Source organism: Grus americana, chromosome 2 (assembly GCF_028858705.1).
Source record: "Grus americana isolate bGruAme1 chromosome 2, bGruAme1.mat, whole genome shotgun sequence".
NCBI lineage: Eukaryota > Metazoa > Chordata > Aves > Gruiformes > Gruidae > Grus > Grus americana.
The window spans coordinates 161321432-161347358 of NC_072853.1; the positions used below are offsets into that span (position 1 = coordinate 161321432).

At 42.3% G+C, this 25927-nt stretch overlaps 2 protein-coding genes across 3 annotated transcripts in view; one reads left to right on the top strand and one right to left on the bottom strand.

Annotated features, from left to right (window-relative positions):
- The first annotated feature begins 5486 nt into the window (after window positions 1-5486).
- XRCC2 (X-ray repair cross complementing 2) lies at window positions 5487-24419 on the top strand. The gene is made up of 3 exons (XM_054816561.1): window positions 5487-5620; window positions 10263-10344; window positions 20102-24419. Exons 1-3 carry the CDS (start codon window positions 5582-5584, stop codon window positions 20815-20817), a joined length of 837 nt encoding a protein of 278 aa, XP_054672536.1. The 5' UTR covers window positions 5487-5581; the 3' UTR covers window positions 20818-24419.
- LOC129202911 (uncharacterized) overlaps window positions 6695-25927 on the bottom strand; it is a 56932-nt gene continuing 37699 nt past the window's right edge. Inside the window, exons 2-4 of one of the 2 annotated variants that reach the window (XR_008575863.1) lie at window positions 24396-24473; window positions 20072-20199; window positions 6695-10335 (exon numbers count right to left, since the gene is read on the bottom strand). Coding sequence is in view for 1 of the 2 variants with exons in the window: in XM_054816563.1 (XP_054672538.1) it covers window positions 21219-21238; window positions 24396-24473 (98 nt within the window). In the remaining variant the exon portion in view is untranslated. Of the gene's footprint in view, window positions 10336-20071; window positions 20200-21135; window positions 21239-24395; window positions 24474-25927 lie in introns of those variants that run through there. The other variant, XM_054816563.1, reaches the window with a different exon arrangement.

Genomic DNA, 25927 nt, shown 5'->3' on the forward strand with positions numbered 1-25927 from the left:
GGCAATCAATTATTTATTACTTACAAGTGTTAAGATCAAAAAGAAAAGAAATAGATGTATATTTCACGCTGACAGGAGGTCCATGGGGATTACAGAAAACAGAAACTTTAATGCTAAATTTGTGTAAAAAGGGTAAAATGGAGATTCCCTAGTCAGTTAAAAAAAAAAAAAAAAAAGAAAAAAAAGGAAATGGCCTGGATTATATAGTTATTCTTCTTGGGCTTTATCTCATGGTTAGAAATGCATGGTTGACCTGTACCATTAGTTCTTTGTACCACAGGAGCAAATTCTGGTTTGCTTTCATCAAGAAACATCAGTCAGCTTAGACTCTCTGCCAGCTACCTGGATGCGTCTTTTGTCAGCGTACTCAGGGTGGCATACATAGCTAATGAATTAAAATACTGATTCTGTCCTATTGACAGGCCTAGGATTTGTGTTAAGTTTTCAGCAAGGTCATACTGCCTGCATGGCTTCTTTTTGTGTTTGTAAAACCTGAGGCTTGTAAGGGCATCGACATTCAAGCAAAGGGGAACTCGCAAGAGTAGAATTTAGAAAGATCATTCATACTTCATTGAACAGCTCTGTAGAAGGTGGAGAACATTTTCACAAGCATGTTTGGGGCAAAATTTGCATTATTCCCATCGGTGGGGTACGAGTAGCGATGGAGGTTCACGAGGTCAAATACAAGACCTCTTCCTCCATGGGCTGCAGGTCAGAGCTCAAGTACTCAAAACGAAACTTCATCTGTAGTCATCGCTGGCTGTGAAGGTGTCTTTGCAAATTGTGTGCTCCTCTCTGTAAGCCTTTATTTATTTATTTATTTATTTATTGCTAACCTTAAACTGTGCCCCAAAGACAAGCAAGAAAATCCCCCTGGCCAGGTGACCGATACAAAACCAGTCCTTATCTGTGTGATTAACGTCCGAGTAAGGAATATCTGGCAGCTTTGCAATGCGCCAGTGCAGAATTATTCAGATAGGATGGAAGAAGCAGCAGAAAAAGAACAACCTGCTACAAACAAATAAGGAGTAACTCCAACTTGGGAATACAAGCTGATAAAAGGCAACCTGCAGAAATAAGAAATCTAGACATAAATACAGGTGAATGGCTACACAGAGCAAGTTTATTCCTGATGTAACTCTGCAAGCTGAAATGTAAAGCAAAATATGCAGCAACCAGCTATGAAACTCTATCACAGATGCCAGAACTTACTAATGACCTGGGCTGGTTTTTTCATGGCTAGCAGTCCATCTACCAATGGACTAAATTCTTTTTTTTTTTTTTCCAGGTTACACAGCAAATCTATCACTTTCTCTGATGTCAGTGAAATTATAACACCCTTATAATTTAAGTTACTTATTTCTCAAGTAAACAGATAAATTAGACTACCATAAAACTGGGATGCATCTAAAGAAAGTGGCAGCTCTCCAGGTAAAAAGAATCAGCCATCTGCTCTAAAAAAATATAATAAAACCCGGTGACAGATCACTTCACTCATTGAGAGAAACTTGGAACAGTGGGGCCGGAATTAGCAACCCGAAACTGGAGGAGTCACACAACAGAGAGGTTGCAAATAATCTGACGGGCACGTCATCATTTCCTTCAATATCTACCTTAAGTCTTAATAGTAATAATAATAATAACAATGATGATGATCCTTGCTGAGCTCTACTTACAACTTTGAGATGATCTTTAGCTGGTAAACCTTTTGGGTTTTGAGCATTACTACACAAAGGAGTAGATAAGACAGATTGAGAAAACGAGACCTTTCTATTTTGTTTCTTGGAGTGATTCTTCTGTGTAGTGACTTTTCGGATAGTCAGTTTGTCACGTTTGGAGTGAAGGTATTTAAGAGTCTAGAGGTTAATTAGAAAAACAACAGCTGACTTTTTACTGAAAGAGTTGAATTCAGCTATACGAACAGAGACAAACTGTTTTCAACCTAGAAGATCTGTTTGGAGCTGGTTTGTGCTGGAATGTCACCCACTCAAATCTTGTGAGGGAACATTAAGTGACAATACGCTCAAAATGATGAAGCTTATGTTGGAACAAAATCTCTGTGGCTGAAAAAAAATGCTTAAAGGAGGAAACATTTACATTCCAGTTTCTAATTTAGCTATTACTTAATTAAATATAAAAGTTTGATGTATTTTTTGCAAATGTCTTCACACAATCTAAATTTCTTATCGCTACATTGGTTTTCTTCGTGCTTTTCCCTTTTGTTTAAGCTCTTACCTCAGGCCTTGTTCCAGGACAGGGTGTAAATTCTTGAGACTGACTCTGTATTGTAGACCAACTAGCAATTTAAAGTTTGGATTTTCCTTCTTTTAAAAAAAAAATGTTTCTATAAACAGTAGACTGGGTTTTCTACAGCCCCCAGGCACCTGGGCTTGTCCTCCCTTCCCCAGAACCCAGCCCAGTTTCCTTCTACTGGCTGAAATTAGGAATGATGAACATATGAACGAGCAAATACCCCCCCAAAAAAAAACCCAAACCAATTTTGCTTAGGGCTACAACTCCATTTAAAATACGTTCCTCTCTTGCACTGTCAGTCTCTCTCCCTACAATGGTCTTAAACATGTGCAGTGGAAAACACAGCATCTCAGCGTGGAAGATGCTCAAAATCAAGATTGAGAAAGAGGAATTTTCTCCACAATACACATTTCATAAAGAGAGAGATGCATACCCCTGAGTCTGATCTTTCTGCTATTAGAGAAGTCATTGCTCTTGCTACTGAATTGCTACGTAAACAGTGCCTGTGGCTCGAGGGGCACCCTCAGGCTCCCCACGTGCCAAACAAAGGAAGATTAATTTTCTGCCTGTAGAAACGGGAGTGCTGGGGCATAGAGTCCCTGGATACTCTGAGCTACTTATAGCTATACTGCATTAAGGAGGACTCTGCATTAAGGAGGTTTCTGCTATTTAAGAAGGAAGAATAAGGAGCGGGTAGGATCCTGTACTCCTGGATCACACAGAAACGCTACAGAGAAATATGAAAGAATGCAGACAGAGTTAAAAAAAAAAAGAAAAAAACAAACAAAAAAACAAACTGCCAAAAAACATCCACCACAAAACTAAAAAAAAACCAAACCCAGGGAAAAATCCTGACTGCTGAACGCAACGGTACAGAGTTTTCCTACTTACCTATGTTACTGTTTTTCTCCAGAGGAGCAAGGTGAATGCAGAGATTTACTCTGCAGATAGAAAAACAAAAAAAGATGAACGGGTGAGAAATGCATAGACGGTTTTGAGAAAATACTACAATAGCAAATTTGGTAAGGTGCCAGCAATGCTGACTGCTGAAGTGCAGAGGGCGGGCGTTTGGATAGACACAAATCTACAGAAGGCTGGGTGGGGGTTCAAGTTTGAAGTGTGCATCATTGCCAAAATCTAGCTTTTGATCTGCAAAGAAGAGAAACGATAGTACTGACAAATAAATGAGAAAAGCACAATGTGAGTCTTTATTAAGGCAGAGTGCTGTCAAAGTAAGTATCAATTTTCTAACTTCATGATGCCAGCCGCACCGTATGGAGCAAATGAATGCAAAGGTAACGTATGAGAGATGGTTACGGCAATCTGCCTATCAAGGCAACCAGTGTATTTGATTTACACATTTCTAGCTGTTATGAACTAAGTATGTCAAGCAATTAAATATCCGGGGTTTTTACTGCTCAGGTGAATTCAGTGTTTTTACCCTCTCTCTTGAATCTTTGTTGCTTGATCTCCATTGAACTGTGATACTTCATCTTGCATTAGATTGTAATACCAAAATTGCGTTCACCCGTGCAGTAGAAGAGCTCCCATAGGACCCTACTGGGATACAGGCAGTGGTAAGTGATGAGGTAGGAGTGGGTTTCAGTCAACTGGCATTTGTGTTCTGTATGTTTTATGTCTCTGAATTCAAGTAGCAATCACTTTTAAAAAATTAGTGCAATGGCTTTAATTAGAGGAGAACAGCAACAAAGAGCTTATAATTAAAAAAAAAAAAAGATCATGTGGTTGATGCAGTGAGTAGTGTCTTTGTCATAAGTCACAGCAAGTCCACTCTGCTCTTGGGTTAGGTACAATCATCAGTCAGCTTCAAGGGCAATCACTTCTAATTAACGAGTCTTTTGAACTCTTCCAGGGAACACGGTCCAGACCTCTAAGGTACTATACCAAGTCAGACATGCAGCTCTTGTCTATCCCTTATGTTGGCTTTTTCCAAAATGCCTTCAGTAAAATTAAACTAATAGTACTGTAGTTTCATTTTTGTGCCGTGTATCCCCCACAGCCATCCAAGTCTTTCTCACTGGAGAACCACTTTCCATGCTCTTGAAAATTTTGCATATGTACCCATACACAGAGAAGAAAGGCTACTACAGCCATCCAAAGAGACCATCTCCTTTCCATGCTTTAATGAGCAGTATTAGGACTTGCCACTAAAAGTACGGGTTTGAGTTGGGTTAAATCTGACTGACCTTGTGGAAGCAGGTGGCATCCATCTAAAACCTTGAGTTAGAGTCAAGTGGCAACAACAGGGTGTTTTGAACAGAGGGAGCAGTGTATTTAGGGCTGAAAGAGGGTTGAAAGAGTAAACAAAGCCACCACCTTGCATCTGAGGTTAGATTCTTCTGATTTGTGATGCATTCAGGACCAAGCTAGCAGAAACTCTTTTTATATAGACAAATATGATTTCATTGAAGAAACAAAGAACTCCACCACCAGCTTCTCCTCCTAACTGTAAGAACGTGCAGTATCGCTGATAACCTCGTTAAACCCAAAGGGATGATATCATTAGTGCTCTTTGATATGCAGATATGGAGAGCTGCTATTCTTATCCCACTGTTTTTGCAGTTAGCCTATGGAAAACACAAACAGGTTTTCCGTGTTCTCCCTGTGCTCGTCCCTCTCGCTGCCTCAGGTTGCACAACCTCAGCAGATGTGGTCCTCGGGAGGAGCAGGTCCTACCAACGGCCACAGGCATGCAGTCGCCCACGCAAGGGACTCGCCGGGTGTTCAGCTCCTGCCCCGGAGCATCTTGCGCCACATAAGCCTGGTTCATTCAATGAATGTATGTAAAATATTCCAGACCCCTTTTAATCTAGGCCATAATTGATAGCTGGCTTTTTCAAAGAGCAATTTTGCAGGCGTCAAGAGTTTAATCGCGGCCGTGCAGATGAGCTTCCTTTGAGTCACGTCAGCTCCAGTATCAGAGATGAGCAGCCCTTGAGTCACGCCAACCCAGCCACCTGCCCCCATTTCATCAGGAGAAAAAACCTGCAACTCCTAAACCACCGATCTATAAAAAGACAGGCCCTTTAAGAAAAAATAAACAAACACCCGCCTCCCTACAGTGACCGGTCTCTCGGGAATCCCAAGCGCCGCTGGGCCGGCGGGCACGACAAGAGCCCGAGGCGGGACTCGAACCCAGCAACCTAAAGCACGGGAACCCCACCCCACCCTCCCCGGGGGCTGAACCACGCATGCGCAGAGCGGCCGACAGTATTGCGCTCGGCGGGGGAAACTCGCGACAGCGCGCTTGCGCAGTAACTGCTGCCGGCTTGGAGTGGGAGCTGCGGCCCCCTCCCCCAGCTGCGCCATGGGTGACGCGTACCGGAGGGCGGAGTCGGGCACTCAGGTGAGGCGCTCCCCCCCCCTCTCCCCGCCCGCCCCGGCGGGTTCTCCTCAGCCGTGGGGCGCTGGGTACCGTCGGGTGAGGCGAGGCGGCAGCCCAGGGAAGGGGAAGCGCTGGGTGCTCCCCTCCGCCCGCCCCGAGCGACGCTCCGTCCCCCACCCCCTCGGGGCGGGCGGAGGGGAGCGCCCGGCAACCGCGGAGCCTCCCGAGGGGGCGGTGTGTGAGGGAAGGAGGCGGCGGGGGGGTGGGGGGGGAACCGCGCCGCAGAGCCGCGCCTTCCCGCCTCCCTTCCCCCTCCCGTCTGCCGCCGCTTCCCCTGTGTGAGGTGGGGAGGGAGCGAGAGCCTAGTCAGCCCCGGCGGTGCGCCTCACCCTGAGGGGAGCGGCGGGGCCCCGGGGTGTTCAGTCGCCCGTGGAACGTTTCGGTTTTGCGGGTGGGTTCTGGTTGTGAGGCGGGCGGCTTCAGGCAGGATAAGGGTAGCGTGGGTCTCGGTCCTGCCTTTGTGTCCCCGGCTCTGAGACTCGGGCTGAATGTCTGCTATGGCGGTCCCTTGCAGCACGGCGTGTGTGTGTTATTCAGCTGTTCCACTGATTCCCTTATAAATGTTTTCTTCGTGCTCTCCTTCCTAAACCCAGTGGTTGCGGTAAGGGAGAGGAGCTGTGAGAAAGGTTTGGTTTAAATAAACAGTATCGAAGGTGGTATTGTTTTCCCTTTCTTTGGGAAAAGGGGTTTGACTTTTGGGGTTTTGTTGGTGTTTTTTGGTTTGTTTGTTTTTTTTTTTCCACTGGATGGTTTATTTATTTGTGACTTATACTTGCAATCAGCAAGTTAATTACTCGGAGATTTGTGTGTTGTTACTATATCAGTATATGCGGAGTAGTGCACATAAAAGCATAGAAACCTGATAATATTTATTTCTTGTTAAAGCTCCATGTTTTTTTCAGTGGGACTTAAGTCCTTAAGCCCTTTTGACACTTAAAACTCCCCTAGTAACAGCTGTCCACTATCAGCAAATACACACAAATTAAGGACATGAGTTGGGCTCTGTGTCAAAGCAGGTAAATGCATTTATTTGTCCACATAAGCTATGGCAGCAGGGTATGCACATGGCAGCAGCTGCCCGTGATAGAATGGGTTACCAACCTGAATGAGGGAGGAATTGATAACCCCTGGGTTAAGAATGGTTAATCTTCAAGTAGGTTGTCCAGAAAAACATGGTAAAAGCCCTTGAAACAGAAAATACTTAATTTAAAACAATACTTCCTCAAATAGCCTCATGCATCACATCAGATTTTAGTGAGAGTTATACTGAGACCGCAGTCTTGTATTCTTATTATTGAATATAATTAATACAACAAATTAGAACTTCTCACAAAACACCTTTGGGGTATCACAATAAAATAAATGATAAATTGCTTGCATATGTCTTTGTGCCCAAAGTTTACAACAGCTCAGTCAGAGTGGTTATAGTGGTTGAAAATTAAATTTTGTCTCATACTCAAGATACGTTTGTATTTGTAAATAGCCTGTAGGTTAGCTCACAGCCTTTAACAGAGCTCGAGTATTTAATTTGAATTTCTTTAACATTTTAATGAAGTAATATCTCATTTCTGACAAGACCTACATGTATGCTTACATTTATGCATAGCTTCGTTGAAACCAATATAGTGTAAGCATATAATGTATTAGTCAATGGGACTGTCCATATGCATATTTATTAAAAAGATGAAATTGATAAATTATAAAAGACATAGTTGAAATATGAGACCCATCAGCCTTGTCATTAATGAAATTTAACCCAACTGTTGCCTGACTCTTGCTGTATAGCTTGTTTTCTACACGTAGCCGCACATATGTGCAGTTTCTTGCTAATATAATTACACTTTTGAAGAACACCTAAGAGTGTTTACCACTAGCAGGTTGCTAAAAGGGTTTTTTGTGTAAAATAAGATTAAAAAGAGCATTATGAAAGAAGAAACGAGCATCTACAGTGAAATTACAGAATCTGAAATCTCTAATGTGTGATTTGAAATTGTTTGGGTGGGGTTTTTTCCCCAAGCTCTTCCCACTCAAAGGTTCCCTTCAGCAGTTCTGTGTTCTGTATGCTGTCCATGAAAAAACTTGGGATGCCTGACGTGCACCATCCACATCACCCTTTAAATGATGTAGATTTTCCCCCCTTCCTCATTTTACAGAAGAAAACGTGAGCAGGCAAAATGGAAATGCCTCCCCTGGAACAAAGCCAAGGTGGCTTTTGCCAGTTTGGAAAAACCCGTGTTGTCCCTGTCTTTAATGTCGGCGGAGGTGAGGGATTCCTGTCTAGTGACTCCTCTCAGCTTTGCTTCCGTCACTACTGCTGTAGTGTGGACAAACCTTTGTTAGATTTGCAGGAAAATTGTTAGCTGTTTCTGCCAGGAACCCCGTTGCTCCCAGCGTGACACTAATGAGGCAAGTGCCTGTGGAGATCCTGCTTCAGAACTCGGAAGTAAATACAAGTTTGATAAAAACACAGGTGCGCTATCATCAGTGAATTATCATAAATTACCTACAGGAACAGTGCTCAGAGTAAGCACCTGTAGTTATTTAAAATGAATATATAAACTCATCATTTAAATAACCACAGATTCATACTTAAACGATAGCGATCAATCTACCATGTATTTCCAAAGCTCTAGCAGTAAGCTTAAAAAGGTGATAGTGTAAGAAGAGATGGGGGCTCCTCGTTTCCAGAAGAAATAAACTGCAGAGGGTGTATTCATTAATGTAGAAATAAATTTGGGAACAGGAGGCTGCAGAAATGTGTTCAGACCAGCGATTGTTGTGACTCCCGGCCCCAGCAGCACCCATAATCGAGCCCGTGATTGCCACATGCCACAGCGGTGCTTCCTTTGCTGAGAAGTGAAGAGCATCAGACAGCAGCAGCAGGCGGTGGCTTTCCTGTTTCTCTTGACTTCCAGGGCCGGATGAGGGGGCGAGAGGTTCCCGGCCCTTCTCCGTGGCGGGTGCAGCCTCTCCTTCCCTGTTGCCCTGGGCTGGCGTTGGGGGCCAGGGCCAGGCGCAGGCAGCCACTTGCACTGGAGGGCTGCAGGTACGGGTCTGCGATGGCCCTCTTGGTAGTTGCGAGCTCCTAGTTTACGTGCCCTGACATGCATTCCTATGTTCTTGTGTCCATGTGTCCATCTGGATTTTTGCTTTGTCCAGGTCACAGAACCCTGCTGGATCCCAAAATACTCAGGAGTTCATGGTGTGAGTTTTCTGCGCTGCACAAATGTGTGAAATGTAATGGGAGGGTCCACCGATCCAGAGCAAGGTCAATTCAAGTGTTTTTATGGCCCTTCAGCGGACATGTCAGAAAACTCTCCTGAATATGTGTGAACAGGCAAACAAAGGCAAACACATTGACATTTTGTTAATGGAAGGGAATGTTAAAATGTCAATGAAAATGTCACACTTAGATTCCCATCGTGAGCACTTGAAGTAAATTCAGGGCCATTTAATGGAGTTTTATTCTACTATTAAAGGCAAACACACAACTGTTTAAACAACTTTTAAGACAATTCAGAGCAAATGTTGCTCATGGATGTGGCAGGGAGGGAGGAAAGATAAGGCAGCCTGTGTTTAAAGGTGTGTGCTCACTGCTTGTTCAGTGACCGGCTTTAAGGAGGACGGGATAAAACTGAACTGGATTTGTTTTGTTTGAATCTTTAAATGACAGCTGAGTGTCTTGGAGAATTAAGTATTTGGCACCAGGGTACATGCTCTGGCAGTGCTCTGAGCATCCTGATAAGTGTCTTTTCTCAGGTGTGTTAATATACATAGGGAATAACAGCTCTAGCACTGGGTGAAATGTTAATTCTTGGTTTATGAATGTATGCCAGAACTACAAATAACACAAGTTATGTGAATACCTGTCTACTTGCTATGCAAATACCTGTCAATTTAAGAAATTGTCTATGAACTTTGGACTAATTTGTTTTACAATGGACTTGCTTTACAAGGGGCTTTGGAGGAACTTGCTTTACAAATTCGAGCTTGCTTTAGAAAGCTTCTTGCAGAGCCACTGGTGGCTAATTTCTTTTGATCGTTCTTAATCCATACTATGTTTGAACAAGTAACTATGATATAATAAGATTGTAGTCCAGAAGAGTCCTGTATAACTTTTCAGGTGAAATGTACATGGTTTTACTTACAAATGCTCAGAGGGACTGACTCAGGAGACTTAATGATGAGTAATGTTCCAACTCTCAACCAGTAGTTTGTTGTGGAGGTGATGGTTATTACAAATGATCTTCTTTCCCTTTGTTCTGTCAAATGTCAGCACTGCTGTGTACCAGAGGCAATCCCTCTTGCTAGTCTACCTGTGCAGCTTTTTCTTTTTCTTTTTTTTTTTTTAGCTTTCTTTCCCCTAATGTATATCCACTCCTTATTGCCATTGAGTCCCTGTGCTAATTGTCTGTGTGCTAATTGTTGCTGTAGTCCAGACTAAAGGTTTCCATATGTATTTATGAAAACATTTTTTAAATCAGACTAATCTTTTGATAGGGCTGTCACGGAAAATTCTCAGTTCTCGGAATCCTTTAAATTTGATTCCCCAGGTCCATTATTCGGAATTAACAGCAAGTCTCTTCTGTCTTTTCTTTAAAAGCTACTTGCACGACTTGAGGGCAGAAGTTCTCTGAAGAATCTTGAACCTTCTCTGTTTGCTGAGGAAGGATCTCCTGTTCATGGTAAAAATGTATCTTTATCCCATTTAGGGAAAAATGTTGATGTAAAAGTATTCTTAGAGCAATATGACGGAGATAAGCAAACAAGTAGATCCAAATTTTAATTGTTGATGTAATTTTATGCAAACTAGAGAAAATGAAATAATGCAAACACCATCCCGAACTTTATTAAATTGACTTTAAAATCTACTTTAGGGGTATCAAAACATGGGTGTAGGTGAGTAAATATCAAGCATGTTGGTCTGTTTCTAATAGTTTTACAGAAATTTGTTCTACATTCTGTCACTCAACCTTTTTTTTAATCAGAGGTCTAAAAAACCACCATGAGGTCATAACTGCAGAAATTTGCAAAGAACTCGAGGTTCAATAAGTAGCAAAGAGTTCAGTGATATGGAGTGGTCTGGATCAGTCAGGGAAAGGGGCATGAGCAAACAGTATTTTTCAATAAAGCTGTCATAAAGCCATTCAGTCTTGGCCTGAAAAATCCTGATTATATGTAGATGGAACTTTGGAAACGGTTCCATTAGGAACATAGGTACAAATCGGCTGAATGAGTTCGCGGACAATGTTAGGATCAAAATGGCTTATATAGAACTTAAGTAAATAAATGAGAATGTCAAATTGGAGAAATTGGGCTACCTCCCAGTGATGCCAGTACAAGAAGTTTAAAGTAGATCCTTCTATCAAAAAGTTTTTAGATCAAGATTGAATGTTTTAATGAAAGAAATTACTGAGCTAAACAGAAGTGAGCATACTTAGTAATTCCTTGATTATTCAGGAAGTCAGACTGGTGTTCCAGATTGTGTGAAATTTAATGGATTTCACAATGGAATGGACTGATTACACAAAACTAGACATATATAGTAAAAAAGGAGTATGAATGGCAAACTGTAAGGCTTGTGCTGTGAGGTACTACAGTTGAATATATGTATGAATGAATGGATTTCATATTAAAAGCATGTGGCTGCAGAGGTTATCAAACGTACTTGTCTGCAGTTTGAATTCCTACAAATTGTAGAAGGTTCAGAAGAAAGAGCAGAAAAAGCAATAAAAAGAATCAGGATAATTGGATGAGAGATGATGCTCAGTCTACAAATGCAGTCACTGTGAGACTATTCGTGTATTATTTTGCAGCACTTGAGAATACATTAGGGGTTTAGCAATATATGATTCCTGCCTCTGAAAGTTTCAAGTATGATATAACAAAGATAAAGGGCAGAGAAATACTGGTAAGCCTGTGCAAATGGAGCAGAAAAGATTATTTAAATACTCTCAATTCTGAACTGCTTTGTTACCCACAAGAAGAATTAAGAACCAATACTGAAATTCGTATATGCTTCACAAGGCTCCTGAAATCTTAACAATTTTTTAAAAGATGAGATATTTTTGTTTTTAAAAATGCAGTAATAGAAAATGTTGGTCTTTTAGTCTATTTTTTTAATGAACTTTATACATGAGACAAATGTTTGAGACTAAACTGAGCATATTATGGTAGAACAGACTATAAGAAGCCTTCCTGGGGGTCAGTAATTGCCCTTGCCATCACAGTCCACAGTGTTACATAATTTCATCACCAAATTATCAGCTTTGATCTTAAAGCTATGTTAGGTTGTTCTAGACTGTTCAAAGACTGTTCCAGAACCTCAGTTCTGAGATGGCTAGAAACCTAAATTCATCACTGGTTTCTCTGTGCCAACACAGTCATTGAGCTTCTGAAGCACTTCTGTTTTTCTTCTGCTTTTAACAAATGACATCAATTACTATCCATATTGGTCGTGCTTTTTGGCTGACATTAGTGAAGGTGCGTAACATATTAGCACAGATCTTTAGCTTTATATACATAAATGGACTTCACCTTTTATTACATTTTTGCTTTGTCTTTTAATACCACAGTTTTATGTGAGTCCATGTGTTATTTTGATGTGTGTTCTCATTATTCAGTCTTAAATTCCTGTTGAAGACCTACCTCTCCATTTGTCATGAACTTGACTTTTAGTAGGTCACTGTGGAATACTGTAATAGATTGCCCATGAAGTCTGGGTTGAACAGCTCTTAATCTAAAATGCTATGATTAAAGCAATGCAAAGACCCAAATCATTCTTTTTCCTGATGGTATTTGAAACAAACAAACATAAATATGAAGTTTCATTAAACTGTTCAAAGGTTACATCATAGTTAAGTGTTCATAACATGTATGTCAGTACTATAAAATAGGAACAACTAATATAGGTACTGCTGTGATATTCTAGTCACTGCTTCTAATTATGATGGACTTGCATATTTAAGAACACATAAGCATATTAATTACATACCATTTCAGTTCTTCTGGAATGGAGCAAAAGTGACACGAGCTTTAAATAATCATCTACTATTGCCAGTCATATTTCCCCAATGCCACTGGAATGAAGGTGTGGGTGTCAGTATAAAGCTCTGATGTTCAGCAATGGTATGACACCCAACATTAACTTGGAATAAGAAGGCCTTTCTACTTCACTTGTAAATGATACAAATATTAGTGACAGTTTCTGCACAGTATTGTAAATTACTAGTCCAGTAACTTCAAGGTATCTGATGTGAAACCTGCAGAGCTATTGCTGAGTATTCTAATAGCCTGTTTGTAACTGCAATGTCAGAAAATAGTTTAACCAACATTTGCTAGTGTAATGATTACAGACAAAACTTAAGGCTTGTTGTGGTTTAAACCCAGCGGGTAACTCAGCACCAGGCAGCCACTTGCTCCACCCCCAAGGGGGTGGGGAGGAGAATGGGAAAAACCCCACCTCATGGGTTGAGATAAGACAGTTTAATAGGGTAACAAAGGAAGAGAATAATGCACAAATGCAATTGTTCACCACCTGCAGAAAAAAACCAACCCAATGCCCAGTCTGTTTCCGAGCAGCGATCCCTCCTCCTGGTTCGCTTCCCCAGTTCTATCTGGAGCACGACGTTCTATGGCCGGGAATATCCCTCTGGCCAGCCTGGGTCAGCTGTCCTGGCTGTGCTCTCCAGCTCCTTGTGCCCCTGGCAGGGAGTGGGAAGCTGAAAAGTCCTTGGCTTAGTGTAGACACTACAACTGCCTGGTAACAACTACAAACATCAGTGTGTTCTCAACATTATTCTCATCCTAAATCCAAAACACAGCACTGTACCAGCTACTAGAAAGAAAATTCACTATCCTAGCCGAAACCAGGACAGGGTCTTTTCATTCAAAAGATAATGCTGAATTGGTGAACAGGACTGAGCACAGTGTTTCAATTAAAATATATTAGTGTTGCATAAATATTTATGTTTATGCAACATCATTTAGTTTATCCTGTTAGCCACTACATAGCAGTGGACTTTAGTCTGACGATAGTGGGCCAGTTCAAGCTATTGTGAGCCAAGCAATGTGCTGGGTTACTCCTTAAAACGTGCTTCTTGAATTTGTCAGTGCTGAATTTCATATGAAATCATCCATCTTGATCTGTTAAATCTTCACAGTCTTAAGTCTGTATTAACCCAATTAGTTTGTCTTCTACATGTTCAGGCCGGTCGGTCTCACCTCCGTGCCTGGCAAGATCATGGAGCAGACCCTCCTGGGGACTATGCTTAGGCACATGGAAAATCAGGAGGTGATTGGTGACAGCCAACACGGCTTCACTAAGGGCAAATCATGCGTGAAAAATTTGGTGGCCTTCTATGATGGGGTTACAGCACTGGTGGACAAGGGAAGGGCAACTGCCTGGACTCTTGCAAAGCATTTGACACTGTCCCGCACAACATCCTTGTCTCTAAACTGGAGAGACAAGGATTCAATGGATGGACCACTCGCTGGATAAGGAATTGGCTGGATGGTCGCACTCAAAGATTTGTGGTCAACGGCTCAATGTCCAAGTGGAGAACGGTGACGAGTGGCGTTCTTCAGGGGTCGGTACTGGGACTGGCGCTGTTTAATATCTTTGTTGGCAACATGGACAGTGGGATCGAGTGTACCCTCAGTAAGTTTGCTGACCACACCAAGCTGTGTGGTGTGGTTGACACGCTGGAGGGAAGGGATGCCATCCAGAGCGACCTTGACAGGCTTGAGAGGTGGGCCTGTGTGAACTGCATGAAGTTCAGCAAGGCCAAGTGCAAGGTCCTGCACATGGGTCGGTGCAATCCCAAGCATGACTATAGGCTGGGCAAGGAATAGATTGAAAGCAGCCCTGAGGAGAAGGACTTGGGGGTATTGATTGATGAGCTCAACATGAGCCAGCAGTGTGCACTTGCAGCCCAGAAAGCCAACCGTGTCCTGGGCTGCATCAAAAGAGGTGTGACCAGCAGGTTGAGGGAGGGGATTCTGCCCCTCTACTCTGCTCTGGTGAGACCCCACCTGCAGTACTGCATCCAGCTCTGGGGGCCCCAGTACAAGAGAGACATGGAGCTGTTGGAGAGAGTCCAGAGGAGGCCACGGAGATGATCAGAGGGCTGGAGCACCTCTGCTATGAGGACAGGCTGAGAGAGTTGGGATTGTTCAGCCTGGAGAAGAGAAGCCTTCAGGGAGACCTCATAGCAGCCTTCCAGTACCTGAAGGGGCCTGCAGGAAAAATGGTGAGGAACTGTTTGTCAGGGAGTGTAGTGATGGGACAAGGGGTAATGGGCTTAAGCTGAAGAAGGGTCGATTTAGATTAGATGTTAGAAATTCTTTAGAGTGGCGAGGCACTGGCACAGGTTGCCCAGGGAGGTTGTGGACGCCCCCTCCCTGGCAGTGTTCAAGGCAAGATTGGATGAGGCTTTGGGCAACCTGGTCTAGTGGAGGGTGTCCCTGCCCATGGCAGGGGGGTTGGAACTAGATGATCTTTGAGGTCCCTTCCAACCCAAACCATTCTGTGATTCTATGATTCTGTGTTTTGCCAGGCTAATGGAAAATTCCTCTACTGTTGTTTTTAACATCAGGCAACACCAATTCTAATGGGAAAATTTCCCGTTAACTTTCTTCCATGTTAAAGTGTCTGTTCCTACTCTGCTGCTCAGACTGTTTCCATCCCATAACAGTATCTCTTTAATAATCCTCCTTTCGAAGTATTTTGACATTACTGGATGATGCTAGTACTGATCACTAGGTTTCTTCCATGACTTACTGTGAGGGTGTCAAAGGCTTCTCAAAAATGTTGCTGGCAGCACTTCCTCCTCTGCTATGTATGGTTTGTCCTCTCTGATCCAGAAGGATGAATTTCCCCTCTTATCTTACTGTAACAGCCTGGTTGCTAATTTAATGAAACCCTACATTTTTAGATGTTCTATAAATGGCTTGTTTTGCACCCGTTCTTCTTGTGGGCAGCCTCTTTGATAATCATGAAGGCACAGAAACCCCCAACTCTCTTGAGGTTTTCTTACAGTCCAAACTTACTCTTTTCAGAGTAACTTAAGTGTTTTGGTCAAACTACAACCCGGATGTGTATCTTGTTCAGCAATATTGGACAAGCTTTGAAGAGTGCTTAGCTGTCTTGCTGTTAAAATTTATAAACTGCCACCACAAAAACTCCTAAGAATGATTTTTCATTCAACCTAGAATTTTTACTTAAATAAATTTGTTAGTTCTGGTAATAAAAGCTCATCCAATGTTATTCTGTGCGTTACAGCTCCCTTAGGTACAGTTTTATAGGAGGTAACGCACAGACATCCTGATAAAACATCTGCAAATGGATAAAGTCAAGCATTTATTTCTATTTTTTTGAATCAGTACCAAACAGTAACTCAGACTTGTCCACTGCTGCTTCTGAGTGACCACATAGAGTTGTTGTTTTTTCTTAAACAAGTCATATTTTGCTGTAAAGGTAGGTGAAGCAATTTGTATTGCATATTGGCCCGATTCATTTATTGGTCTGGATTCAGAAATGCCGGTCAGGGTGGCAGAAGTCTCGTCCCAAAGCCAGTGGCAGACAGAAGACAAATTTTGTTCCTTAACGAGAGGTGCCTTACACAGTTGTTCTAAAATATTTCAGTAGACTTGAAATATGAGGGAATGACCTACCCAGCACATTTAGGAGGGGTTCTTCCAAGCTGGTATCTTATCCTAACAGGGTGCGGTTATGTCACTGCCACAGTCTGTGTGACAGCAGAGCAGCTGCTGGCTGCGAGTGGCAGAGTTGGACATTGCGATCTCGGAACAGGAAAAGAAAACGAAGATTTATGTCATAGGAAGCGTAGTTGTCTTTCATCTCAAAAGTGAGGAGAGCCATTCAGAACAGATAAGTAAGGGTTTGGGAGGCAATCAAGCTTTTTAATAAATTTCGAAGTATCAGAAAGTCAGGAAAACGGAATTACAGTTGTGGAGCAGCAGGAATTTCATTATGGAGACGCAGGCAGTCTGAGTGTCACCAAAATGGATAGAATTGTCACATGAGGTGTAAATTGCTTTCAGCGCTTGCAATGGGTGAAATAAGAGCTTAGTTCCTTCCCCACCACCCTCTGCCCCTCATCCCAAGCTGCATCTTGACATTATACGCACTTATGAACAAGGACATCTTCTGGAAGCTGAGTAATGACTTGAAAAACCCTGTTAGCTCAGGCAGGCACAAACATGTTTAAGAAAAGTTGCAATTAATTCTCTACTCTTGCATCCCCCCTATGAAAAGCTGTTATGCCATTTGCACTTGCCAAGGCCATAGAAATCTCTCACCTTCCTGCAATTATAGTTGTGTGATTCTCCTTACTGCATGTATTTCCCCTTCTGCCTAAAATCCAAAATGTCATAAATAAATAATCCAGTTTCCAAAATTAGAAATTTATAAAGAGCAACTAATAAATTAACTCTTTTTAGAGTCTTGCTCTTATATAAAAGACAGCAGAAGAGTTTGGAAAAGACTTTAGAGTATCTTGCATTCACATCCAACAAAAGAACTGGTTTCCTAGTAATGCTTTTTTAATTAACATTTTAAATGTTAATTAAATTAATTAAATGTTAATTAAATTAATCCCCTCTTCAGGGATCTGCTTGGTAGAGTACCATGGGACAAAGCCCTGGAGGGAAGAGGGGCCTGAGAAAGCTGGTTAGTATTCAAGGATCACCTCCTCCAAGCACAGGAGCGATGCATCCCAACAAAGAGGAAGTCAAGTAAAAATGCCTGGAGGCCTGCATGGACGAACAAGGAGCTCCTGGACAAACTCAGACACAAAAAGGAAGCCCACAGAGGCTGGAAGCAAGGGTGGGTAGCCTAGAGGAGTACAGAGAAATTACCCGAGCAGCCAGGGATCAGGTTAGGAAAGCTAAAGGCCTGATAGAATTAAATCTGGCCAGGGATGTCAAGGGCAGCAAGAAAAGCTTCTATAGGTACATCGGTGATAAAAGGAAGACTAGGGAAAATGTGGGTCCTCTCCAGAAGGAAAGGGGAGACCTGGTTACCCAGGATATGGAGAAGGCTGAGGTACTCAATGACTCTTTTGCCTCAGTTTTCACCAGCAGGTTCTCTTGCCACACCACCCATGTTGCAGAAGACAAAGGCAGGGACTGGAAGAATGAAGAACCGACCACTGTAGGAGATCAGATTCAAGACCATCTAAGGAACTTGAAGATGCACAAGTTCATGAGACCTGAAGAGATGTATCCGTGGGTCCTGAGGGAACTGGTGGACGAAGTGGCTAAGCCACCAGCCATTGTATTTGAGAAGTTGTGGCAGTCCGGTGAAGTTCCCACTGACTGTAAAAGGGGAAACAGAACCCCCATTTTTAAAAAGGGAAAAAAGGAGCTTAGGGAACTACAGGCTGGTCAGTCTCACCTCTGTGCCTGGCAGGATCATGGAGCAGGTCCTCCTAGAAACTATGCTCAGGCACGTGGAAAATAAGGAGGTGATTGGTGACAGCCAACATGGCTTTGCTTGAGGGCAAATCGTGCCTGACAAATTTGGTGGCCTTCTACAATGCAGTTGCAGCATTAGTGGATAAGGGAAGAGTGACTGATGTCACCTACCTGGACTCTTGCAAAGCATTTGATGTTCTCCCACATAACATCCTTGTCTCTAAACTGGAGAGATGTGGATTTGATAGATGGACCACTCAGTGGGCAAGGAATTGGCTGGATGGTTGCACTCAAAGAGTTGTGGTCAAAAGCTTGATGTCCAGGTGGAGAACAGTGATGAGTACTATTCCTCAGGGGTTTAACATCAGCGACATGGACAGTGGGATTGAGTACACTCTTAGCAAGTTTGCCAACGACACCAAGCTGTGTGGTGTGGTTGACACGCTGGAGGGAAGGGATGCCATCCAGAGGGACCTTGACAGGCTTGAGAGGTGGGCCTGTGCGAACTGCATGAAGTTCAGCAAGGCCAAGTGCAAGGTCCTACACACAGGTTGGGGCAATCCCAAACACAACTACAGGCTGGGTGGAGAATGGATTGAGAGCAGCCCTGAGGAGAAGGACTTGGGGGTATTGATTGATGAGAAGCTCAGCATGAGCCAGCTGTGCACTTGCAGCCCAGAAAGCCAGCTGTGTCCTGGGCTGCATCAAAAGCAGCATGACCAGCAGGTCAAGGGAGGGGATTCTCCCTCTCCACTCTGCTCAGGTGAGACCCCACCTGCAGTACTGCGTCCAGCTCTGGGGGCCCCAGTACAAGAGAGACATGGAGCTGTTGGAGAGAGTCCAGAGGAGGCCACAGAGATGATCAGAGGGCTGGAGCACCTCTGCTATGAGGACAGGCTGAGAGAGTTGGGGTTGTTCAGCCTGGAGAAGAGAAGCCTTCAGGGAGACCTCATAGCAGCCTTCCAGTACCTACCCTTCCAGGGGCCTGCAGGAAAGCTGGAGAGGGACTGTTCACAAGGGCATGGAGTGACAGGACATTGGGGAACGGCTTTAAACTGAAGTAGGGTACATTTAGGTTTGATATTAGGAAGAAATTCTTCCCTGTGAGGGTGGCGAGGCACTGGCACAGGTTGCCCAGAGAGGTTGTGGCTGCCCCCTCCCTGGAAGTGTTCAAGGCCAGGTTGGATGGGGCTTTGGGCAACGTGGTTTAGTGGAGGGTGTCCCTGCCCATGGCAGGGGGTTGGAACTAGATGATCTTTGAGGTCCCTTCCAACCCAAACCATTCTATGATTCTGTGATTTCTGAACAAAGATCCTTTGCTTCAGACTACAGTCTTCAGACTGTAGAGTCGTTGCCTGGAGTTGAAGGAATCTGTGAGTCCCCCTTGTAAAAAGAAGCAGTTTCATGTGATCACCACAGAAGGATGTAAGTGCTAAATAAATACGCTGGTGTTCTCTTTACTGGTCACAGATTCCTGTTGGTATCCTGTGACATGCAGATATTGAATAAGCATATAGCAGACATGAAATGCTGAAGGACAGCCTGTGCTATAAAAATAGATGTGCCAACATGGTTTGTACCTCTAATTTGGCAACTTTTTTTTGTTTGTCCTCTACTTTTTCGTTTATTTCTTAATTTTGTGCACATAGTGTAAATAGATGGTTTTTTAGCCACTTCTGTGTAGCAGCTTCCTTTTCAGCCTTCATCTACCTGTAATGATATAGATGAAATCTATACCTTTTATTGATATCCGTGTCCTAGATGCTGTTGGCAGGGTTTTTTTCAACCTTTTTTCCCAGTTGATTTTCTTCACTTTAGAGGCCTTTCTTGAAAATTGCAATTTCCCTTAGTAGATGCTAACCAGGATTTAAGCAATTTTACGGATATCAAACTTTCAAAAATGCATTTTCCATTTAGTGGAATAGTGAATATTGGTTCAGTAAACAATGAAATCTGAGCTCTAAATTCTCTTACCTGACAGCTTGCTGCTTTGTCTTTGAACAGGAGATGTCGTTGAATTCCATGGTCCAGAAGGAACAGGAAAAACAGAAATGCTTTATCACCTAATAGCCCGCTGCATCATTCCAAAGTCAGGAGGAGGACTGGAAGTAGAAGTCATGTTCATTGATACAGACTACCATTTTGATATGCTTCGTCTAGTTACCATTCTGGAGAACAGATTGGCACAAAGGACGGAAGAAATAATAAAGCGATGCCTGGGAAGGCTTTTTCTTGTGAACTGCAATAGCAGCACTCAGTTGCTCCTCACTCTCTACTCTTTAGAAAACATGTTTTGCACTCACCCCTCTCTCTGCCTTTTGATTTTAGACAGCATATCAGCTTTTTATTGGATAGATAGAAGCAACGGAGGGGAGAGTCTTAAGTTGCAGGAGATGAATCTGAAGAAATGTGCTAACTTTCTTGAAAAGCTTGTGAGAGAGCATCACTTAGCCCTCTTTGCAACAACACAGACACTTATGCAGAAATCGACAAACTCTGCGGAAAGCTTTTTTCCTTTCAAACTTCAGCATGAAACCGATACAGACTATAGACCTTATCTTTGTAAATCATGGCAACAAATGGTAACCCACAGGATATTTTTCTCTAAGCAATGTAATTCTGGGAACAGCAAAGGTTTTACAGTCATTTCTTGCCACCTCAAAAGAAACCATGTAGTAAAACGTTCATTTACTGTTGCGGAATGCGGAGTTCAGTTTTAACTTCAGTTTGTTTTTTAAACATGGAGCAAATCCTGGTGCTTAAAGCCTGATTATGTCTAAGTAGATTTTAGTGCCTTTTAAACTAGTTGGTTGTTGCTGGGTGATTAACAATTTCTGTCACCGTTTTCTTAAAATTTAGTGAAGGGCAGGAAATGGTAAAATTTTTGAATTACTGTACATGTTCAGTCCAAACTCGCGAGGAATGTTGAAATATACTTGTTTGTGCTTAATGCATAAAGAGATTAAATCAAGAAAATTATAACCGAAGACATTTTAAACTGATAGTATCCTTCAGAAATCCAACCTATGTGATATGCGGCCAAATGCACTGACTTAATTTCTGGGTCGTACTGCTTTACACTCCTCCTCTTCCAAGAGAAATATTTCCAAGAAATAGGAGCCTAGTTGTCCGTGGGGGAGACTGCAAAAAAGGCGAGTGTTCGCTCTTAATAAATATTGGTCTTGGTTTATTCCCAGTAGCCTAGGGCATATGAAATGCATTCACTACTTTGCCTGAAGAAGAGTATTCATTTTCACAGCCTGTTAAATAGTGGTAATCCTGACCACGCTTCTCCAAGCTCGCAGCCTCTCTGTTTACGTTAGCATGTGCTTGGAGAAGCATAGATTGCAGGTGTTTCCACCCTTACAGACATCTGGGTTTGAAGAATCTACAGCTATCACAGAAATGGAGGCCTGATTTCCATAAATGAAGGAAAACTAAAGACCCAGCTCTGGGTACCTGCGAGTTTGTGCTGCATGCAGCAAACAGTTCAGTCTTTGAAAATAATGAAGTGTGGGTTATGGGTTGTTTTGGGTGTGGGGGGTTGTTTCTTCTTGGTTTAGTTTTTTTTTTTTTTAGATGTATGCATAGAGCTTTTTTTTCTCTGCCTTCCCTCATTATTCCCTCCCACTTCTTTCCCTTCCCCCACTCTCTCTAAGAAACCCAGGAATGCCATGCCTCTGGTCTTTACCAGTATGTATTTGCCACATGTAGAACATTTGTGTGCAGGATTTGGCATGCAATATGTTGCAATTCTGGCAAAGAAGATTCAGAACTTATGGGAAATGCCCTACAGTTCTGGCAAAGAATACCATATTATTTATTAACCTAGAGTGCCCTTTGAAAGCTTCAAAGTGCTTTACAAGAAAGAAAATTGCACACAGTACATTATGGAATACAAAAACTTACATTACCTTACAAATTTAAATTACTCAAACAAGGGGAAAATATTTCTCACAGCAATATTCGTTCAGTCATGTTGCACAGCACGTTTTATAGTTTAGATTGAACAGATTATTAACAAAAATGCATATTAAGAAGTATCTAGCACAGTATCTTTTTGAGGAAGATGCCTAAAAAACTCCATTGTGACACACTTACCTTGTAATTTCCTGAGTTCTGAAGCCAGCTTTTTCAAGCTGAATGTGTATCGGGATTCCCAGCTGTGCATAGTTCAGCTGCATACCCAGACTTCTGTACATAGAGCTAGGAGCGTGTATCTTTACTGTGGTTTAGAGAAATTGGCATCTCTGTGATTTGGCTGGATTTTTGCAAAGACGATGAGCGCCCTACCTCTAACAGCAGCCAGTACCACAGGTTTTGGGAGGAGTGTGAGAAGAATCAGTTTTCACTGGCAGAGCCTCCCCCAGCACAGGGCTTGGGGAGCTCCTGCCCAGAGTTTAATGGCCATTGATCGGACCTGTCCTCCAGGAATTCATCCAATCTGTTCGTAACTAACTGTACCCTCCTGGGTTCCACTGCGTCTTTTCACAAAGAGTTCAGATTAATTATTCTTTCCGTGGGAGAACTCCCCCCACCCCATTGTAATCCTGCCATCTGATCACTTCTTCACACCATCAGTTCTTTCACTGTGAGACATGAGCGAACTTTGCCTTTTCAACATCTCCGCAGAGGTGATGATTTTATAGACTGTCATTTCATTTGTGCTTTCTCTTCCATCAACACCAGTATTTATTTCATTTCAGAACTTGCATAAGTACCCGAATACAAGAAAAACAAAACCATTCAGCCCAGGCTGGACCCAAGCTGGATGGTTTAACATGACTAGACGCTTCCACTGGGAATTATGATAAAGGACATACTTGCATTTTTGTGTAAAAAAACTGGGAAGATTCAAGTAGAACTACAGAACTTTTAGATGGGAAAATTATAGGACTACATAATTTCTACTACAAAAAAATAAAGAACAATCCCCTTTTCTATCAGAGAATACAGCTCCACTGAAGATTAACTGCTTCAGAAAATCATACTTGCTAAAAAATATGTTTAAAAAAACCCACAATGGAAATGTTCTGGCATTCCCATCTGGAAAAAAAGCTTTTATATTGTTCACAATGTAGTTTATATTTTGCATTGTACTATAAAATAAATGCCTAAATTGAAATGAAGCCAAAGTTCTAATTGATCAAAAAGAGCACCTCAGGAAATTTTGAAATTTTCCAGTTTTATTTTTACTTTGAATGCAGATTTTTTTTTTTAATTCTCTGGTAATTGTAATATTCATGCTCTGCCCATTTATTTTAGATGTACAGCAAGCCTAGCGTTCAGAGATGCTGAGCATATCGCTGTGAGTTTGCAGGAGGGATAGGCAGTATGCAATCTGGGAGTGCACTGACCTTATCCTCTGCCAAAATTAGGCCATTTGGAAAAATGAACCTTTAGGATACAAGTCTGAGAAAGATGCAGTGATAAAGAACCTGGGAAGCAGCAATTTTATTTGTACCTTAATGAAATGTGGGTATTAAAAATGGGGTTTGCTATTTTTTTTAATGCAGAATGTTCTTATTATATGAAGAATATGGAGAAATTTTTGTATTTAGTGTATAATATTAAATCCAAATTCTTCTTTCACCTAGACCTAAGCTACCACCCAGTCTCCAGCCCACTGACTAACCTGGAGTGACCTGTGCTGCTGCAGCTCAGTCTCCCAGGGAGGAAGCGCATTTTGGGTTAGCAGGTCTATGCTGCTGGAAATTGGCCCTGCAAAGATAAGCACCACCGCATACCAGTAATTGTGAGGATAGACTGCGTGTATTCCTAAACTCTAATTTATCCAGGTATTTCTTGGAAATTAAAATCATGTCAGTGTCACTGTTCTTCAGCTCAGCGTTGTATTATCAAGGCTTTTGTAGGCATAGGAACTCTTTATATTCCCTAGAATTTTTGTTTGTTGCTTCATATGCAATGTTGAATTAATGCAGCAAGCTTGAAATAAAGAGGAACTAGTTCACCCTTTTTTCCCCTCATCCTTTTTATAATGAGAGAGCTTTTTAGCAAAACCAAATCAAGGTATTTTTCAGGTTTTATATTTATTTTTAAATAAACCGGTATTTCTTATGGACACCTGGAAAGAAAATGTCATTTTTATATTCAGCACAAAGTTCTTTGTATTTCTAGACTTTTTTATAGAGCAAAAAAATACAAATAACAGTTTACTTGGTGTAAATTAGTACTTGCACATAAAATTCAAGTTTCCTTTTTCTTATATAACCAGCCACTTAGTTTTCCATAGAGTTTGGAAATGGCAGAAGATAAAGGGTCTCATGTGGAAACATACCTGCAGTTGTATTTTTGCTGGAAACTGATGGACAAAGGCAGAAGGCAGTACCGGTTTGATGGCTGCTTGGACCATGTCCTGGTGAGGAACATGACATTTTAGTTATTTTCTGTGGCTGCTCCAATAACTGTCTCCTGAACCTCTTTATTGAAATGCAAATACCATACCAGGGCAATGGGCAACATCATTTGCAATCAGCAAGCCTTATGCCAAACTTAATACCCACCTCAGGAGAAAGCCATGCCACACCACACCACCAAACTTGAGTTTGTGTAGGAAGTTGTAGTGAATACTCACCTGTGTAAAAGCTGTAGACAGTTGTAATGTTTCCAACAACTGCAGGATAGCATGAGACTTGTGCATTTTGTAAAGAAGAGGTAACACTGGAAGAGCTTGGAAGCCTTTGGCAGTGGAAAAATCTTTCAGACTGGGAAAGGAACATTAGTACAATGCATCTGCATGATTGTCTGGATAGAGAAAACTGATGACCTGCAGCAGTCTCTGAAATAAAAGGTCTAGCCATCCCTGTGCCTGGAAGAAGACAGCAGAGTGGCACTGAGCTATGAGTAACGTGTAGTACGACAAAAGGATTCTTGAACTGTTAACTAACATGTCTAGCATGGTAAAGCTTTCAAATATAAAGTTTGCCGTAGCTGACCTGCAGGTTCTTCCCACCAAGGGATGAACCTGGTGATGGATTCAACTATGTAGATTCTGCATAGCTTAATTATAATGAAGACGTAAAACCCTGCTCCTCTGGACCCAGGAGGAATTAAATGTAAAAACAGACTTTTTTTATGGGTTGTTTTTCTTTCCCTGCAGCTCTAGGCGCCTTCCCGACAGTCAGCACTGAGCCCCAAAAGCACTCTCACAGCTTTCCATGTCAGGACCATGCTTTACTGGAAGTGGACCATTTTCTCCTTTGCTGAGAGTTTTCACCCTTTCTTACTAGCGCAGACTGGGATACCCGAATATAAAAGATCGAACCCATGTGACACATCAGTGTAACTGGTAAATACCTTTGGAGACTTCATTGTATTTGCGATCAGGAGTAATGAAACATTGGAGTAGCTGATTTTGAAGAAACGTGGCTGTGACTTTCCTTGGGAAAAGTCTGGCAGTCTTCCCTCGGCTTTCCTGCACCGCTTTGCATCCTGCCCCAGCCAACTGGTCGGTGTACCTGTGTGGGCCTCAGTGCTCAAGGATAGCAGTGACAAGATGTCACCGCCTTGCCAAATGCTGGTGAACAGCCATGTTCTGGATCTTGGCACTCTCATATTGCAGGAGTTGGCACAACCACTGTAGTTTTTCATTTAAGCCATTTGCCAAGCTTCTTTCTCATACTTGTAGCTGGGCCTATGCTAAAGACCTCCCTAGCCCTGTGGGGAGAGACGAAAGAGAAGAAATCCTGGTTTCTGAGTATAAAAAGGACAAGATTTTTAGGCTGTTGCTACAAAAAGAGGCCAAGCAAGGCTGTGGGGTTCCTGCCACTGTCAGGTAAACGTCAAGACCTCAAAGGTGGCTTGGTGAAG

What these genes read in the sequence shown, in the direction of transcription:
- XRCC2 (XM_054816561.1), top strand. Translation starts at nt 5,582, where the DNA reads ATGGGTGACGCGTACCGGAGGGCGGAGTCGGGCACTCAG. An exon ending in GGGCGGAGTCGGGCACTCAG is followed by an intron (nt 5,621 to 10,262) that starts GTGAGGCGCTCC and finishes TTTCTTTAAAAG; the next exon opens with CTACTTGCACGACTTGAGGG. An exon ending in GGAAGGATCTCCTGTTCATG is followed by an intron (nt 10,345 to 20,101) that starts GTAAAAATGTAT and finishes GTCTTTGAACAG; the next exon opens with GAGATGTCGTTGAATTCCAT.